This window comes from Phascolarctos cinereus, unplaced genomic scaffold (genome assembly GCF_003287225.1).
Source record: "Phascolarctos cinereus isolate Bilbo 61053 unplaced genomic scaffold, phaCin_HiC Scaffold_4;HRSCAF=312, whole genome shotgun sequence".
Taxonomy (NCBI): domain Eukaryota; kingdom Metazoa; phylum Chordata; class Mammalia; order Diprotodontia; family Phascolarctidae; genus Phascolarctos; species Phascolarctos cinereus.
In genome coordinates this window covers 457,552,941-457,570,832 of record NW_027555847.1, presented here as the reverse complement: position 1 = coordinate 457,570,832, position 17,892 = coordinate 457,552,941, and the positions used below count along the sequence as shown (strand labels likewise).

The window sequence follows — 17,892 nt, the reverse complement described above, 5'->3', positions numbered from 1 at the left end:
ATGAAGACTGAGAAAAGTCCATTATATTTGGTATGAAGTAATTTTGGAAAGAGCAGTTACAATTGAATGATGAAGTCAGAAGCCACATTAGAGAGTTTATGAAAGACTATAAGATGAAAAGGCAATAACTGTTGACTGAATTCTTAATCAATTAGTGGAGAAGGTAAGAAAAGATGGTAGCTGGTGGGGATGGTTGGATCAAAGGAGTTTCTGGGTTTTTTTTAAATGATGAGGAAGACAAGGTCATGTTTGTAGGTAGCAGGGAAAGAGCCAATACATCAGGAAAGCAGAGGATGGCAGAGTTGAACCTATTCACCAAAGCACCAAGACATGGAAAAGAAGAGTACAATCAAGCCTGCAGCAGACGTGAGGGGTGGAGGAATAGCTTGTCACAATGAGAACAAAGAACAGGGTTAGAGGATAGAAAGCACAGGCAAAGATGAAAGGATAAAAGAATCTTTGAGTTCATGAACATAGAAGCAGAACACTTGTGAATGATGGCAAATTCTAGGGTACAACTATCTTTGTGTGTAGATAAGGTGTAGTGGAGGGGTAGATCATGGTAATTAAATAGCTTAGGGAACTGGGAAGTTAAGGTAATTGAGGAAATATAAATATGTAACTCCTGTATAAGTGTGAGGGCAAGAGTTGGGGTAGAAAGAGAACATGAGCACTTACCTCACTGAGGAGGGAAGGAGAATGCCTTAGGGGTTGACAGATAAGGCTACAGGGTTCTGGATCAGGTGATAAATTAGAATAGCATGAATCTTGAAGGAGGCTGTTAAGTAATGATGGTGGAGAGAGTCTGGAGTGGCAATGGACAGCAAAGAGTATTTTGACTTTCTCATCTTTACTAGGGGTGTGGGAGGTATGTGTGTGGGGTATGAACGAAAGTACAACCAGTACCAAAGAGAGTGGCCAGGAATGCAATATAATCATGAGGGAGCTGGGTCCCAGGGAATGTCAGAAAATGGGAGGAGTGAGAAAGGAAAAAGTTTATTATGAAAGCAAGTTTTTTTTTAAATTACGGACTAGCATTCCAGAGAGCTAAGAGTTAACATCAAGATTTCAAAAAAATAAAGGCATAAATGAACGGTGAAGTTAGTTTTAAAGATAGGGATAAGATCTGGACCTGCAATTTTATTCACATAGGGAACTCCCTGATGAAGAAACTCCTACCACTGCACAGAACAATCTTTCTAAAATTTATAGTCCCAGTTGCCTTGGGACAGCGAGAGGTTAAGTGATTGGCCTAGAGTTCTACAGTCAGTATGTCAGATGTGTGAGGAATCTTCTTGGCTTGGAGGCCAACTATCTATCCATTACACCATACCCCCCCCCCCGTGTGTGTGTGTGTGTGTGTGTGTGTGTGTGTGTGTGTGTGTGTGTGTGTGTGTACGAAGTATCTGAAACTAGATACTCTTTATCCCTTACTGGAAAGGGCCTCAGAGGCCAACTTGTCCATTGTCCTGATTTATGAAATATGGAAACTGAGGCCCAAGACTACACAAATACTAAGTAAAGGAGCTTATTTTGGAAGTTGGTTCCTCTTACTACAAATCCAGTACTATTTCAACCACACTAGGTTTCTGGAGGCAGGACATAAAAACAAAAGATTAAGTGCTGTGTGCTTTCACAGAGAATTCATTTTTTATCAAATGGCTACTTGTCTGGGTTCTGCCTCCCCATGGCCTCCAGTCAAGAAACATCTTGCAAATTGCTTTAATTCTCAATTTTGGTACTACACTATTAAAATAGTATCTAATGGAAAACTTTCCAAAAAATAGTACATACATTTTTACAGTGGATTTTTTAAAGCAAATATCCTTAATTCATTTCATAATTTAACAATTCTGTATGTGTTCTAAGCAGAGCATACTGCATAAAATACTTAAAACAAATGGATAAAGAGATCAATTTAGGCCACATATTATTCACAAGTGGCATAGCAATAGATAAAATGTTACCTTAAAACAACATTCAAAAGATCAAGGAACAAAACAGCTGTTGTACCTTGGTGCTAATTATCCATCCCCAAACCTGACTACAAGTTCTACTTTTTTTTTTAAGTAGTTTTGTTTCATTGGAAATGGTTAGGTAGCGCGCACGCGCACACGCACACGCACACACACACACACACACAAAGCAATGTGTAGTATTTTTTTTAACCAGGTTATGCTAAACGGATGGAAGAGAGTAAAACAAGAGTGAAAAGAGACCAGTTTAAAAAAAGAAAAATATTCAGATTAATGACAAAAGCATGATGATCTATGTACTCATGAATCAACTCTGATTACAACACAATAAACTACAAATATGGTGCCCAAAAAGCTTAGGTGAAGATCACTATTTTCATCTGTGCGCAAAAAGGGGATATTTCAAAGCTCCAAGCTCATTTGGGTATTCAAAATGGGGATATTCAGCTCCTACTAATAATGGCATTCATGCCTTTTAATCCTTCAACTGTGAAATACACTTCGTAAGTTAAATAACATTCAGAAACAGGTTCACACATTGAAGAGTTGATTGTTTAGGCACTGGCTGCTTCATTATTGCCAGAGATTTAGAGACTATTTTGGAACATCTGTCAGTAGCCCTGACCACAATTCCTCTGAATACTTATTGCCTATTTATATTCCACCCTTAAATTACCAGTAACGAAGCTGTTTGCCTCCATTATCTATCTATCTATCTATCTATCTATCTATCTATCTACCTATCTATCTATCTCTATCTTTCCTAGTAGTGGGTGTGCTTAGTAAAAACAAGCCTTTGGGTAAATCTAGAGGAAAAACTGCTAAGTGTCACATTTATAACCCAATGCCACTCAAATCTTCTGTCAATGTTAATAACAAGTACTAGTCCTTTATTCCAAGCCCACTGTGTATGAGGCACGGTGGTAGGCAGGCACAAAAATAGGCCATTGTCCCTTCCTTCCCTCAAGAGGCTTACAACCTAGTAGGGGAGATAATACACAAAGAAACAGTTTAAAAAAACAAACAAAAAGCAATATCAGTCCGACAAGTACAAAAAGTACTTAATACTGAACATTCATTCAGGCTCTAATTCTGGGTACCAAACAAAGTAAGTACAAAATAGTTCAAACCGAAGTTTTCACCACTGCAGACCACTTAAACAGCATTACCTAGGGATCAGTTAAATGTGCATACAGAAGACCTAATAATTTTTGGCATCCTATTTAAACTTTCGATTTTCTACCTAAGTAAGTATGTGCTACAAACAAGTGAATTAGAAAACTGGAACTGAGGATTTAAAAAGCATTCACAAAGGATATGGGATACTCATACATATACACAACCTCTAAAGCAATAAATAGTTCGCATTTAAATTAAGGTTTTAGTGCTTTGGGTTTTTTGCACCTTAAGGGAAACTTCACTAACACCACAAGTGTGTTACCTGACACCATTATTTAGATACAGCGAACTGGTGGTGGAAGAAAAAAGTCAAATGAGTGCACAAAAGTCCCCGTCTGCTGAACCAGCCCCATGCCCTTCTTCCCATCCCAAACCCTATGGATCCCCGAAGTTTACCCAAACTTCCAGGGTCATGGCACCAAAGGAGCCTGGTTTCCGTCCAGACACCCCTGGGAAAGCCAGCCACGGTCAGATCCAGCCACGCCAGGAGAAAAGAAGACCCCCCTCCCCGCCTCAACTCCACCCACCACGGCTGCGGGGCGTCCGGCCAGGCCACGGGAACCTCCCAGCCATCGAAAGCCCCGCAAGGGGCGCCCCGGAGAGGCCGCGCCGGCCCCGAGGGAAGTGGGGGCCGGCGGGGCCGGGGGGATGGTTTCCGTTCGCTCCCCGCCCAAATCCGAGGCCGGGAAGGGAAGACGAGCACCTTCTCCCTGCCTCCCCGCCAGGGCCCAGGACCGAACTCCCATCCCAGACCCAGACCCATGACTCACTTGTCAGTTCTGCAGCGGCCGCAGCTCGGTCCCCACTCACCGCCACAGCCCCTGCTCCCAGGGCCGTCCCCCCCCCCGCGGGCCCCAGCCGCCCGCCGCCGTCTCTTCCGGGGCAACGAAAGTAACCACTTCCGGCGGGTCAGCGCAGTGTCTCCAAAGCGGGTACACCTAGCCAGCGCCGGCCCACCTAGCCTCTCAACGCCTTCTACCAATTGGAAACGCGCCGCGTACCCTTACCAATCATCATCCACTCCGGGGGAGCCTAAAACCCGCCCTCTCCCAGTTTTTCCCTCTCTCTATCTTCGGAGGAGGGGCAAGGACCGGACTGGTGACCAATCGGAGTCCAACTCATGTGTTCCTACAGTTCCCAGCATGCAACAGGACGACCCAAATTTTCTGTCCTAGTGGGGGGCAAAAGACCGAAAACAGGATGGCAGGGTAGAGGGCGCATTGCGTGCCGGAATTTGTAGTTTCCTTTAATGAGTCGGGCTCTGGGGCAGCTGGAGTCACGTACTTTCAGAGAAGAGGACAGATTGCAAAGCGTGGGGCGCGGTTTTGATGCTAATGAGAACATCCTGCTCTCAAACTGGCTGAGTCTGTCCTTTGGGGAATGTTGCAGCGTAGTCTAGGAGAGTGACTCTGTACCTTCTTTGGATTCTTTCTTCCTGGTACTGGTCGTGCATTTACTGATTATGATAAAACTACTTAATCCAGACTGGCACATTTAGTTTACTTTTCCTAGTACTGTGCTTTGCACTCCTTAGCAGGACCTGCCCCTTTTCTTTTAAATTGCTTCCCCCCCATTTTTTTTTAAGGCCTGTGGATGTTTGTTCCCCAGACGTACTCAATCAAAATGCGCGGGGAATGGGCATTTATCTCGGTGGAAAATTATATTTATATAATTGGAAAGAATGATTTCTTTTTCTGAACTTCAAGCAGTCGTTGTGTCCATATCAATTGAATACAAAGTCTTCTTGAAATTGATTGAGGTTCAGCTATCAAACTACTGGCTTGAAACACTAGTTGTAAAATAAGTCTTTTAACTGTAACAACCCAACTGCTTACCATACAGTTAGGAACAGACGATTGGGGGATGGGCACAAATAATGAGACTACTTTCAACTTCTCCTCACCCTCTCACCCCATCTCAGCTGCTATTGCTGTTTTCTTTCTCATTTTCCATTCCATTATCAGCTTCTACTTTCCTCCCTCCCTCCAACCAACTCTGAAATCCACTTCCAAGCAGAGTAGTGGCTGGAAATAAGTGAAACCTTAAAAAGAATAAATACAACTGAATTGGACTAAGTGACCTCACCAGCTTGAGAGTCGGTGAAAATGTGGCATTGGCAGCATTCTTTTTTTTGCAAAAGCACATTATTAAAATATCTATTTTGCTATTCAGAATGCTGTGATTATGCTGGGGGCGGGGTGGGGAGGATTGTCGTCCATCTTGGAAAAGAAGTTCTTTGGCCATAAGGGCAGAGAAAACATTTTTTCTTTTATTATTATCTGTATAGTATGGTGCCTGCTGCAGCTATAAATGCTAGTGAGAGTGCTCAACAAATGTGTGATGACAAGAATATCTAATAATAGTCACTTTTAACAATTTAAGGCATGCAATGCTTTACACACACCTAGTCAACAGAATTAGTGTAAGTAATGTATTAGAAGGAAGTGAGATTGGATCTGTGATTTCACTGGTTTAGCTAACTCCCACATAAGGAAATTCCTTCAACCAAAGGAGGTGGCACCTTTTCTGCAATTTAGAGACTTAAGAGAGTTGCCTAGAACACTGAGAAATTAAGGGACTTGCCCAGAGCCACACTGCCAGTACTGTTAAAGGCAAGACTTGAAACTAGGCTTTCCAGGCTCTTCTAGATTTTTCACTATTTAATGCTGCTTTTAGAAGTAAAACACTCAAACACAAAATGACAACATTTTGAATAATGTTAATGAAATAATGAGGGATTTATATTTTTATCAAAAAGAATTTTAACAAATGATAGACTTTTAAAAAGAATTAGAAGAATTTAGGAACATGAGATGACAAAAAATTTTTATCTATTTTGCTGCAGAATCACAATCAGGTATGACAATCAACTTAGAGGGCACTGAAATTTAAAGGCTGTACAATTTTTAAATAAAGATTTTAAAAGTTCATACACTTTTGATTAACATTTATATTTTGACAGTATTTCCATTAGATTGTGAGTTCTATGAGGGCAGGGAATATTTGCATATTTCTTTGTATCTCCAGCTCTTAGCATAGTATCTGGCACATAGTAAGGATTTAATAAATGCTTGTTGACCTTGCTTTACTTGTATTTTCAGTCCTTTTAGAGGATGTAAATTAATTAGCAAGAATAGTTAATTACACTAGGATAACAATAGTTAATTACACAGGACCTTTAAACATTTTGCCTGGTACAAGATGATACCAGGCAAAATGTTTAAAGGTCCTGCTCTGTATTTCTTTCCTTCAGGAAGGAAATCTCATGGTGTTCCAGGGCATCTCTCCATAGGGTAGTTGGGATTTTTGGGACTAGAATACAGATTTTTTTTTCACCACTGTGGTTGATTTGAGAGTACTTTTGCTTCTTGTGGTTGCCAAAAATGAGAGTTTTAGCTTTGCTTTGTTATTTTAGGCATACAGTAAATAAACAAATAGTGGAGCAGAATGAAAGGGATTGTCATTTCAAATTACAACTTCCCTTGCATACTCTTCTTTTGCAATGTAAATGAACTTGAACCCTAAACTACTTGTATCGGATAGCCAATGGTGAAAGTTAGTTCAATTTTGGCTGCTTTAGTAACAAACCAATAATCATAATTTATTCCTTGAGATTCAGGCTTAGAAATATATATAATTCTAAAATATGTAATAATATCTACTGGACTACTGTTTACATTGGAACTATCCTCAAATCCTGAAGTCTCTCCTTTTGATTGTCTAGTTCCTCCCAGAACCTCCAATGTAAGGAATGAGGCCCAGGCCTGACAATCTTTTCTTTTCCAGGCTGCACTGCTGACTCATCTCCATAGGCCTTTCCCTACTTTGCCCCTGTGCAGGGTACCGGCACCCGAACCTTTTCTTCCAGCCCTCTTTTGTGTTGTCTTTCCACCGTAGAATGTAAGCTCATTAAGGGCAAGGGCTAGCTTTCTTTTTGCTTTTATTTGTATTGCCAATGCTTAGCACAGTGTAGGTCACATAGTAAGCACTTAGTAAATGCTTATTGACTGACTGATTTGTATGAGTTTCTACTATCCTTGGAACAGAGTACCATCGGGATTCAGTGAGAGGGAGACAGATGAGGAGGAGGTCTTTCAAAAAACGGATATTGTCTGTACCAAGGCATTTTGACTGAAGATGGAATAGCACGTATTGAGAATTGCACATGGGCCAATGTGGCTAGAAAGTACAGTGTGTGAAGAAGAATAATGTGTAGTCTAAAGTAATAAACAACCTGCAGGGAGTTGGCTGGACCCAGATTGCAGGGCTTTTAAAAGTCAGAAGAGGTGCAAAATCAATCAGTAAAAACAGCACAAGTAAAGAACACAAGGGAAAAGATGACAAGAAATGACTGCACTTTCTAAACTAAGAGTATTAGAAAGGACTATCTTTCGAAGAGCCCACCTAGAACAGGTAGTTTCTCCTTTTGAACCAGTGGATGCACTAATACAAGAAAAGTATAATCAAAGGCTTTACGCTGAGGTCCAGGTTGACATCATGCTCCTGTTAGATGAACTCAGTGCTGCGGTTTCCACACACAAACTAGTTTGGGAGCAAAACTACTCCAGCTTTTCTAAGGTTATCGAATGAGAAGGAACCCACTATTTCCCAAGGCATTCCGTTCCACCTGGACAGCTCTAATTTTACTAGGAAATATTTTCCCTCCGACATCAAGCCTAGATTTGCTTCTTTGCTATTTCACCCATTGTTCTTAGTTCTAGCCTCTGGGACCAAGTAGAATTGCTGCCAATACACCCATCCACATGATAGCTCTTCAAATCCTCAAAAATGCAGCTTTTGGGGGGGGGGCTCCGGGCTCTGCTTTTTCGAGGTCTTCTTTTCTCCAGGCGCCAGGAGTTTAGTTCAAGCACAGATATTAGCAACAGTAGCTCCTCGATTCTCTTTCTGCTACACTTGCGCTTTGGCTCTTTAGGTCCCAGGCCGCAGCTCTCCTGTCTGATCTCGGGAACTTTTGTTTCGGGACCAATTTCTGAGGGGACAGGAAAGCCTGAGTACCAGCCAGGCGGCCAATCGCTATGCTGAGGGGTCGGGAGGCGGAGGGAAAGCGCTGCCCGAGGGGGTGTCTTTGCTGGTGACACCAGGCCGCTGCGGGGCCGCGGTTCGGAAGTTGCACGCGTTCACTCAGAGCAAGGGAGATGTTGCTCCTGGCGGTCAGCGGCCAGTGGGCCGCCTGGCTGCGGCTCGGCGGCGGCGGGACAAGGGTTAGACCGTGGGAAGCGGCGGCGCTGCTGCGTCGCTGGGCCGCTCGAGATCCCCGTAAGGCTTCTAGTCTCAACCGCGCACGCGCAGCACCCCCGGGAGCTGCGCGAGGCTTCGCCCTCCGGGCGCCCCGCCGAGAACAGGTGCGGCCTCAGGCCTCTTGGCCCAGGATGGGGTGGGGGTGGGGATGGGAGTTTGGGGGGGCGGTGTGGAGGTTCCGAGAGTACACGGGGCCCTTGGGCTGTTCCCATTATTCTCCACATCAGCCGCTTAAAAAAAAAAAAGGGCCGTGGGAGGCGCAGACGTGGAAGTCAAGTTTATAGGCTTGAGGCTTCTGGGGGCCCCGGTCTGACTTCAGCTGGACACATGTCGGTAAAATCCAGGGGATTAGATTAGAGGCTGACCCTGGAGGCGGGGCTGTTTACTCCTTTGCCGTCTGTTCCCCTTGGGACCCACGTGTGACATAGAAATTGTTTTCTTCTTGTGGCTCAAAGACTTTTCAGATCCGTAGAAATAAATCCCGAAGCCATACGTACTTCACCCCACCGTGCCTCGCCCCCTCCCTCCCTCCTGTTTTTTTAACAGCTGAATGCACGGGCCAGAAAGGAGAATTTTAAAAACAATTTGGGCCCAGAACTACGAGGAGTAGAACTCCCCGACTCTGGTTTTTAGACCATGCTCTATTTTCTAATTAATGATTTCCATTTCCAGGAATTCCGTTGTATGAAAGTTCAGATGTGCCCTTAGCTCCTCTAAGGTGCTGTAGTTGGATTTATAATGGCTGAAAAGAAGTTACTCTAATGGGGTTGGGAAGAAAAGGGTTAAATGATAGGGAACTAAAGCAAGATTTAGATTTGGAGAGATTTTAAATTTAATCTTACACTCATAGGAAATAGGCTTCCCTGATTATATTTCAGTTTTTCTTAGCAAGAAAAGTCATTGTTGTAATGTGCTGCAGTCTCCAGTTTTCTTGAAATTTAAAACAGTATCAAGTAAAAGAGATGATAAAATGATTATGAAACATAGAGGATCCATCTGTTCTATTTACAAGGCCTTTAAGATAAAGTTGTTGCCCTCCTGTTCAATACTAGTAACAACATACTTATTTTTAGTAGTTTGACATATTTCTTTCTAATTTGCTCTTTTCTCATACAAACAAGGAAGATACAGCTATTTACAATTAGAATTTAAAGGACAATCATTTCATATCTCCCTTGATTTTCTGATCATAATCTGGGTTTTGTAGGTTTCCTTATACTTGGATTACCCTGTTCTTGCAGGTGTTGAACTTCCCTCTTTCTTTTTTGAAAGTTCACCCCAAATTCTGTTTCTTACAGATATTTGTTGTAGTGATTAAGCAAGTTTTTGGGGAGAACTTTGAAAAACACTTAAAATAATGAAAAGCTCTTCCAAAATGGCTAATTATTATAAACAGTTTTTTTAAATTGTGTAACATTACAGTGTGTTCTAATCCATTAGGCAGCTTCTGGTGAATGTGTTCGATGTATTCATACTTGTGCCCATCCTGAACAATCAGAAGATGGAAGACTGATTTATACAGGGAATATGGCAAGAGCAGTATTTGGTATGTGATTAGAATTGGGATTTTGATTATTTGTAATTTAAGTATTGTTTTTTCATCCCATTACTTAGAGGGGACTGTTGATAGGAATGGAATAAGGTGCTGATTTAAATATATATTTTTTAAGATTTATGAAGTTTTTGATCTTTTTTTAAAAAATCAGTTAATAATCATCTATCTTGTGTGTCAAGCACTATGTTAGGTTCAGGGTGCGTAAAACCAAAAATGAAAACAGTCTGTGGTCTGAAAGAACTTGCATTCTATCAAGGGAAACAGGCACACAAGTAAATATATATACACAGCAATTTGGGGATGTGGCACTAATAGCTGTAGGGATTAGAAAAGGTCTTAGGTAGAGAAAAGGAAGGGGGCAAGGAAAAGGAAGGGAATAAGTATTTATTAAGTACCTACTATGTGCCTTGAACTGTGCTAAACAGTTTACAGATGTTATCTCATTTGATCCTCACAGCAACCCTTTGAGGTAGATGCTTGTATGATCTCCATTTTATGTTTTAAAATATTTTACATATTTATGAGGAAACTGAGGCAGACAGAGGTTATGTGATTTGCCCAGGATTACACAGCTAGTAAGTGTCTGAGGCTGAATTTAAACTCCTATCTTCCTGATTCCAAGTCTGCTGCTCTATCCATTGCACTATCTAGTTTCCTTGATGTATAGCATGAGACTTGAACTGAACTCTGAAAAGAGCTAGGGATTCTAAGGGGTAAAGGTAATGAGCAAGTATATTCCAAGCATGGGAGGATAGCCTGTGAAAAGGCTTGAATACTAGAATTAGAATGTTGTATATGAGGAATAATGAGCTGACCAGTTTAGCCAGAATGTAGAATGCATGAAGGTTATCATTGTCTAAGAAGCCTGGAAAGGCAAGCTAGAACCAGATTGTCAAGAGCATTAAATGCCAGAGTAGTTTGTACTCTTTCCTAATGACAGTAGGGAGGTACTGGAGTCAAAGCAGGGATGTGGTCAATCAGCAGGCATTTATTAAGCACCTGCTATATACCAGACTCTATGCTAAGTGTTCCTAGACCTATGATTTAGTAATATCTCTTTGGCAGTTTCTTGGAGGAAGAATTAAAGAGGGGAGAAACTGGAGATAGACCAATTATTGGTTAATACAGCAACTGGGGCTAGATATTAGGGACTTCTTAGTAAACATCTATTAAGCACCTATGTCTAGGTACTGTGGAAGCTATGGGGATACAAACAGAGGTAAAAGATACTCAGTGTCTGCCCTCAAGGAACTAACAGTCTAATTGGGGAGACAACAAACACATGTATACAAACAAGCCACATTACAAGATAAATAGGAAATAAGGAAGGCACCAGAATTAAGAGAGGTTGGGAAAGGCTTCATGTAGAAGATGGGGCTTTAGTTGGGACTTAAAGGAAGCCTTTAAGTGGAGGTGAGGAAGGAAAGCATTCCAGGTATGAGGGACAGTCAGAGAAAATGCCTAGATCCAACAGCAGATTGTCTTGTTTGAGGAACAGTAAAGAGGCCAGTGTCACTGGGAAGAATGCTAGGTGAGGAATAAAGTGTAAGAGGACTGGAAAGGCAGAAGGAGGGCAGGTTATTATATGAAGAGTTTTGAATGTGAAACAAATTTTGTATTTATCCTGAAATCAGTAGGAAGCCACTAGAGTTTATTGAGTAGGAGGGTGATATGGTTAGACTTTTACTTTAGGAAAATTACTTTAGTTGATGAATGGAGAATGGATTGGAGTAAAGAGAGGCTTGAGGCAGGCAGACCCACCAGCTGGCTATTGTGTATTCCAGGTGTGAAGTAATGAGGGTTTTCATCACAGTGGTGGTAGTGTTAGGGGAGAGAAGAGAGTTTATTACAGAGATGTTACAAAGGTGAAATCTGACAGGTCTTGGCAGCAGATTGGATATGGGGGGTCAGAGATAGTAAGGAATTGAGAATGACACCTAGGTGGGAGCCTGAGGGACTGGGAGGATATTGTTGCCCTCTACAGCTATAGGGAAGGTGAGGGTGAAGGGGTAGGATTAGGGGAAAAGATAACTAGTTCTGTTTTGAAGATGTTGAGTTTAAGATGTCTACTGGATTTCTAGTTTGAGATTTGTGAAAGACAGTTGGAGATATAAGATTGAAAGTTAATAGAGAGGTTAGGGCAGGATAGCAAAATTTGAAAATCATCAATGTAAAAATGCTAATGAAATCCCTAAAAGCTTATGAGATCACCTAGTGAAGTAGTAGAGGAAGAAGAGAAGAAGGGAGCAATTAAAAATAAGTGATAGAGTGAGGATGACAGAGAGTAATCTGGTGGAGGAGACGGGTGGAGTGGAGTTAATTGACCAGGTAGGGGTGGCTTTGATAAGGAGTAAATGCACCTCATCACGTGAGATGGGGTGAAGGAAGAGATAGTGGAAGAAGAGACATCAGTGTGATATGAGATGAGGAAGAAGAGAAAAGAGTGAACTCATGGCAAATGGCCTCAAGTTTTTTTGTAAAATTGGAGATAAGAACCTCATCTGAGAGGGTAGGGGAGGAGGAGCTAAGGGAAATTTGAAGAGGGAAGAAAAGGCTTGCAAGAATTGCAGTGAAGACTGGGATAGTGATTTGATGAGGGAGTTATAGTAGGATTGCATAGTAGCAGCAAGGGGCCAGTTGAGATGTTGTAATATTAATTGTAGTGGACTCAATAGAAACAGTTGTATGATTTTCTTCGTCTTTGTTCAGCAGCGTGTGTGTAGGAGTGAAGATGGTAAATGGTGGGAGTGATCCAAGGCTGAGGTTTGGTGGGGCACAATCAGTGATATGATAAAGGGTCTGGGAATTCAAGAAAGGAGGACAGTGTAGTTTTGAGTTGGTTTACCAAGGGGCCAAGATGGGGAAAAGAAGAAAGAGTGGTTAGTGCCAGGGAGATGGCCTGGGAGAGAATTGAGGAGTCAAGAGATTGGAGATCATAGTGTGGGTGTATTACAGCAGCATGGTATTATAACATGGAGCCATAAAGGTGGAAATAAGGTTTTTGTAAATATATTTTTAAAGCACTCCTTTCAAATACTTTCCAGGTAATTACATGCTTACAGTAATCACTTTTTTTGGTGAGTGGATTTAGGATGATGTTTTATCATGGAGGTGTAAATGGGCAATGTATTAAATATCAAAACTCAAAACCTTTCCAGATATTATTTAATATCTTGTTTTGGTGTTTCTGTACAAAATGTAGGGATAGGTGGTGATATACCTTTGTTTTGTAATCAGCAAAAGGGAAGGATATGAGTGTGGGTTCCCAGGAAAAATTTAAAGGGAAAGTCTTGTTATTTGAGTTGGACTTCAAAGGATGAGTAGAAATTCAGGAAAGATGGGGAACAAGGACATTCTAAGCTTAAGGAACAGTGGGAACAAAAGTATAGATGTGGCAATCTGTGTTTAGGGGCAGAGAGTGTGGTCTAATCTGACTAGCGTATGGAGGAAAGCAATGTGAGATAAAATTAGAAAGTCTGGTTAGTACCAGATTGTAGAGGTTTTGGATTCCAAGAAAGATAAACTTAACCTTTACTTGGTAGACAATAGGGAGCCACTGAAGATTTTTGAACATAGAAATTACTTGACCAGATATATACTTCAGAAAAATTTTTCTGGTCGAGTACAGATTATAGTGGGGAGAAAGAATGAAGGTGGGAAGATCTGTGTTACTGCTATTGCAATAATTGTAGTAGGTAGAAATGAGAGTGTACTTTGGTTAGGCCAATATGTCTCTCAGATAGAATATACAGCTAAGTACTAATGGAGCATGTTAGGCTATCTGTTGGGCAAATGATACTTGAAAGAGCATGTGTTATTTAACCTCTAAGTGTCATAGGCATTTAGTAGAACTACACATTCTGTAGTAGTTGTTGACTTATGTTGGTAGAGAGAGTTTCCTCATTGCAAGTTCTCTACACCAGAGAAATCATATGTCCGAGCCTATCTCCTCCCTGCCTAACACATACACATGCCTAACTCAAAGCCACTGAAGTTTTTTCTGGGTTTCCATACCTCGACTTCAGTTGCAAATGACACTCCTTTTTAGATTTCACATAACCATTTGTTTTGTTACTCTCTAATGCACACATATAATATTGTGTATAGCTCTCTGTGTTGGTGTCTTATCCCTTTAATAGATATAAGTTCTCTTAAGGAAGAAATTGTGCTGTATCTAAACTTGTCCCTTCCCTGGTGCATACTCCTTTGCACGCAATAAATACTCAATAAATGTTGTGTTTGTAGCACTGTGAGTTGGCACAAATGCATCCTCAAGGCCACATGTGGCCTTATAGGTCCTTGGGTGAGGCCTTTTGACTGAGTCCAAGTTTTATAGAACAAATCCTTTTATTAAGGGAATTTGTTCTATGAAGTTTGGATTCAGTCAAAGGGCCATACCCAAGGATAGAGGGCCACATGTACCCTTGAGGCTGAGGTTCCCTACCCTTGGTTCTATACTTCTAGGAAATGGACCTATAAGAGATCAAGTATTACAATGTAGGTTAAAAATTAAGATTTATCATTCATGTCAGGAGGATCAGGTGATATGTGTTTGAGTTGTGTAAACAGGAATATATAAGGGCTATAAAGCACACAATTCAAAACTGAGAAACAAGGTAACATCACAAACATATTTTTTGAGCCCTATGAAAAGTCCTTTGGACTGCTAAGAAAGCTTATGCCAGGGTAGTGGTATTTGGAGTGGAAAAGTAGAGATGAATTCAAGAGAATTGGGAGTAGCATTAATAGGACATGTTAACTGATGGAATATAAGAGGGAAGTGTCAAAGGTAGCATCAAGGTTGTGTACATGGGAAACACAATTAATGTTGTTGCTATAGACAGAAATAGTAGATTCAGAATGAAAAGCAGGATTATGGCCGAAGATAAATGAGCTTGGTTTTGGACATGTTGAGTTTGAGGTACTTGTGGAGATGTGCTATAGGCAGTTGAAGATATATAGATCTGGATCCCAGAAGAGAGCTCAGGACTAGAGGTAAAGATGTGGCAGTCTTCTGCATACATGTGATGGTTGATGTCTTGGGAAAGAGTGGGCCAAGGACAGACCCTTAAGAAGCACAAACACAAATGGTTTGGGAAGACGATAAAGAGCTAGAGAAGGGTTTAAAGAAGTAAGAAGTGAACTGGGGAAAATGTGGTATCTGAAGCCAAGGAAGAAGAATGTACCAGTGTTATAATAAACTGTAAGGAAACCGAAAAAAGTGAGGACTGGAAAACACCATTGACATTGGCAATTAGGAAATCTTTGGTGTTAGAACTGTCTCACTAGAGCAATGAGGATGGAAACTGAGTTCTAGAGAGATAGTTGTATTTTATATCTCAGTTCTAGAGATTTAAAGAAGCTCAAGTATGGAAGAGATCTGGAAATCCTAACTGAAATTAAGTAAACCTAGTAAGAATGTTTATCTTTAAAGTAATTTGCATGCCAGCACTCTTTAATCCATTTGTGTCAGAACATTGTCATAGAATGAGCATATGTTTGCAGCTGAAGAGAAAGACTGACCATAACCACTGTCTATTAGAGTAATGAGTAGTTATAAAAATAAATATGAGTACCTAAAATAGTCCCTAGGGAGTCAAGCACTTAAATGAACAGTTAATGAGTTGAGAGGTTTTGAACTAGTAGAAGTCCTAGATGTAATGAATGAACGCATGAAAAAAACATTTATTAAATACTATGCTTGGCACATTTTGGTTTGGTAGGCTTAACTTTGGTCTCACCTATCTTGCCACTGAGAACCTTCCCTCAAAGCTTGTGATATTTGCCTATTTTTCTTTCTTTGCTCCATTCTCCTAGGATGAATGTACAAGTACATTAATATTGGTATGGGTAGAATATTTTATTTAGTATTAAAATTATTGAAACGTGAAATTGCAAGCTAGTGCATAATCTAAAAGATCCTGTAGTTTAACTGTAGTAATTATCTGTTATTGAGTATGATTATAGAATTGAGAATTCTTCCAAAAAATGATATGCTTTGCAATACACTTAACACACACACAAATAACCCTCAGGAATAATTTAATATCTGATAATTCGGGGGTAGTTACTTTGAGGTCTCAAAGTAGCTTAAGATCTTTACTTTGGCTACTTTAGATATATATGAGTGATGTTTAATAGAATTCTATTTGATAAATGATAAAACCAATTTTTATTTTTTAATTTCTTAATTTTTTATTATTAACTTAGATCCTGTAATAATTTGAAATCCTTAGTAATGAATAAGCTCTTAAGCAATTTTTGTCATAGAAGATGAACAATTGAAAATGAGTGGGATAAATTGATTACTTTGTACCTTAAAAAAACACTAACCAGTTTTTGCTCTTTTTTAAAAATTCAGGTGTAAAATGTTTCTCTTATTCGACAAGCCTGGTCAGCCTTGTATTACTCCCATACATCTTTGGACAAACTAACATTGAATTTGGAAGTCTGCCTCTGAAAATTGCATTTTTTGGTGCTTTGGGAACTTTTACATTAATTACTCCAATGCTGCTTCACTTTATTACAAAGGGATATGTGGTTCGATTGTACCATGAAGCCAAGACAGACACTTACACAGCCATTACTTATAATGTTGCTCTTTTAGAAAAGAGAACAGTGTTTCATCAAAATGATGTAAAGGTTCCAGATATCAAAAGTATATTTACCTCATTTTATGCAAAAACAAAATCAATGCTTGTTAATCCAATGCTTTTTCCACATCCTCAAGATTATAACCATCTTATGGGCTATGACAAGCCTTTTACTTTTGACATTGAAGAATCCGATGAAAATAAATAGCATGGAGAAGATAAATGTGACCCTCTTTGCTGTCATGTACCTATTCAACTGTATGCTTTTTGTATCATTGTAAAATAATAAATTATCTTTTTATCGTTAGTATCTTACTTTTAAAATGGTTGATTGGTTGTTTGTTGTTCTTGAAGAGGATCAAAATGACATCACTATGGTAGAGTCAAGTTACAGTGTCTCTAGCTGTGGCTGATCAGAACAATATGAGCTTGGAATGTTCTACCACAGGTTGGGCACAATAGTCTGTGTGAACATTTGGGGTGGATTCTTTAAATTTGTACATCTGGAGTTTCTTTTGAGCTGCTTCAGTTCTGCTTTACTCATAGAGCACAGCACCTTTGATGAGGTCACATCATGCTGAGCGGTCCTGTGCCAGTGTCTCATGTGACATATATAATCAGTTCCAAAGTTCTTAAGAGAGACCTTGAGAATGTCCTTGTGTCGCTTCTTCTGGTCACCATGTGAACACTTGCCTTGTGTGAGTTCTCCATAAAATAGTCTTTCTGACAAGTGTACATTTTGCATTAGAACAATGTGGTCAGTACATCGGAGTTGGGTTCTCTGAAGTAGAGTTTGAATGCTTGGCAGTTTAGTTCAAGAAAAGACTTCAGTGTCTAGTATTTTATCCAGCCAGGTGATCTTCAGAATCTTTCTAAGATAATTCAAATAGGAGCGATTCAGTTTCCTGGCATGGCACTGGTGTACCGTCCAGGTTTCACAAGAATACAGCAAGGAGGTCAGCACGACGGCTCTGTAGACCTTCAGTTTGGTAGTCAGTCTAATACCTCTTCTCTCCCACACTGTCCTTTGGAGCCTCCCAAATAATCAGCTGACTGACAATTCGTGAGTCAACCTCACTATCAATGTGTACCTCCCTAGAAAGTTACACTACCAAGGTAAGTGAACTTATCCACAGCATTCAAAACTTCTCCATTTGCTCCGGTGGTTCCATGTATGAATGATGTGGTGGTGGCTGATGGAACGCCTGTGTTTTTTTGATGTTAATTGTTAGACCAAAATTAGCACAAGCAGCAGAGAATCAGTCAATACTTTGTTGCATCTCAGCTTCAGGAGCTGCATTGGTGCGCAATCATCTGCAAACAGAAATTC

General features: G+C 40.5%; 2 protein-coding genes across 4 annotated transcripts in view; one reads left to right on the top strand and one right to left on the bottom strand.

Moving 5' to 3' along the window:
• The window catches only part of ELOC (elongin C), a 31,543-nt gene extending 27,510 nt beyond the window's left edge, over positions 1-4,033 (bottom strand). The window contains exon 1 of one of the 3 annotated variants that reach the window (XM_020971022.2): positions 3,926-4,033. The gene's annotated coding sequence lies outside the window, so the exon portion shown is untranslated. Of the gene's footprint in view, positions 1-3,551; positions 3,649-3,682; positions 3,768-3,925 lie in introns of those variants that run through there. The other 2 variants (XM_020971024.2, XM_020971023.2) reach the window with 2 other exon arrangements.
• A 4,148-nt stretch (positions 4,034-8,181) lies between these two features.
• TMEM70 (transmembrane protein 70) lies at positions 8,182-16,877 on the top strand. Its single transcript, XM_020971044.2, has 3 exons — positions 8,182-8,518; positions 9,855-9,960; positions 16,331-16,877. The coding sequence occupies exons 1-3, from the start codon at positions 8,312-8,314 to the stop codon at positions 16,768-16,770; spliced, it is 753 nt and encodes a 250-aa protein (XP_020826703.1). The 5' UTR covers positions 8,182-8,311; the 3' UTR covers positions 16,771-16,877.
• Positions 16,878-17,892: the final 1,015 nt, after the last annotated feature.

What these genes read in the sequence shown, in the direction of transcription:
- TMEM70 (XM_020971044.2), top strand. Translation starts at nt 8,312, where the DNA reads ATGTTGCTCCTGGCGGTCAGCGGCCAGTGGGCCGCCTGGCTGCGGCTC. An exon ending in GGGCGCCCCGCCGAGAACAG is followed by an intron (nt 8,519 to 9,854) that starts GTGCGGCCTCAG and finishes CTAATCCATTAG; the next exon opens with GCAGCTTCTGGTGAATGTGT. An exon ending in TATGGCAAGAGCAGTATTTG is followed by an intron (nt 9,961 to 16,330) that starts GTATGTGATTAG and finishes TTAAAAATTCAG; the next exon opens with GTGTAAAATGTTTCTCTTAT.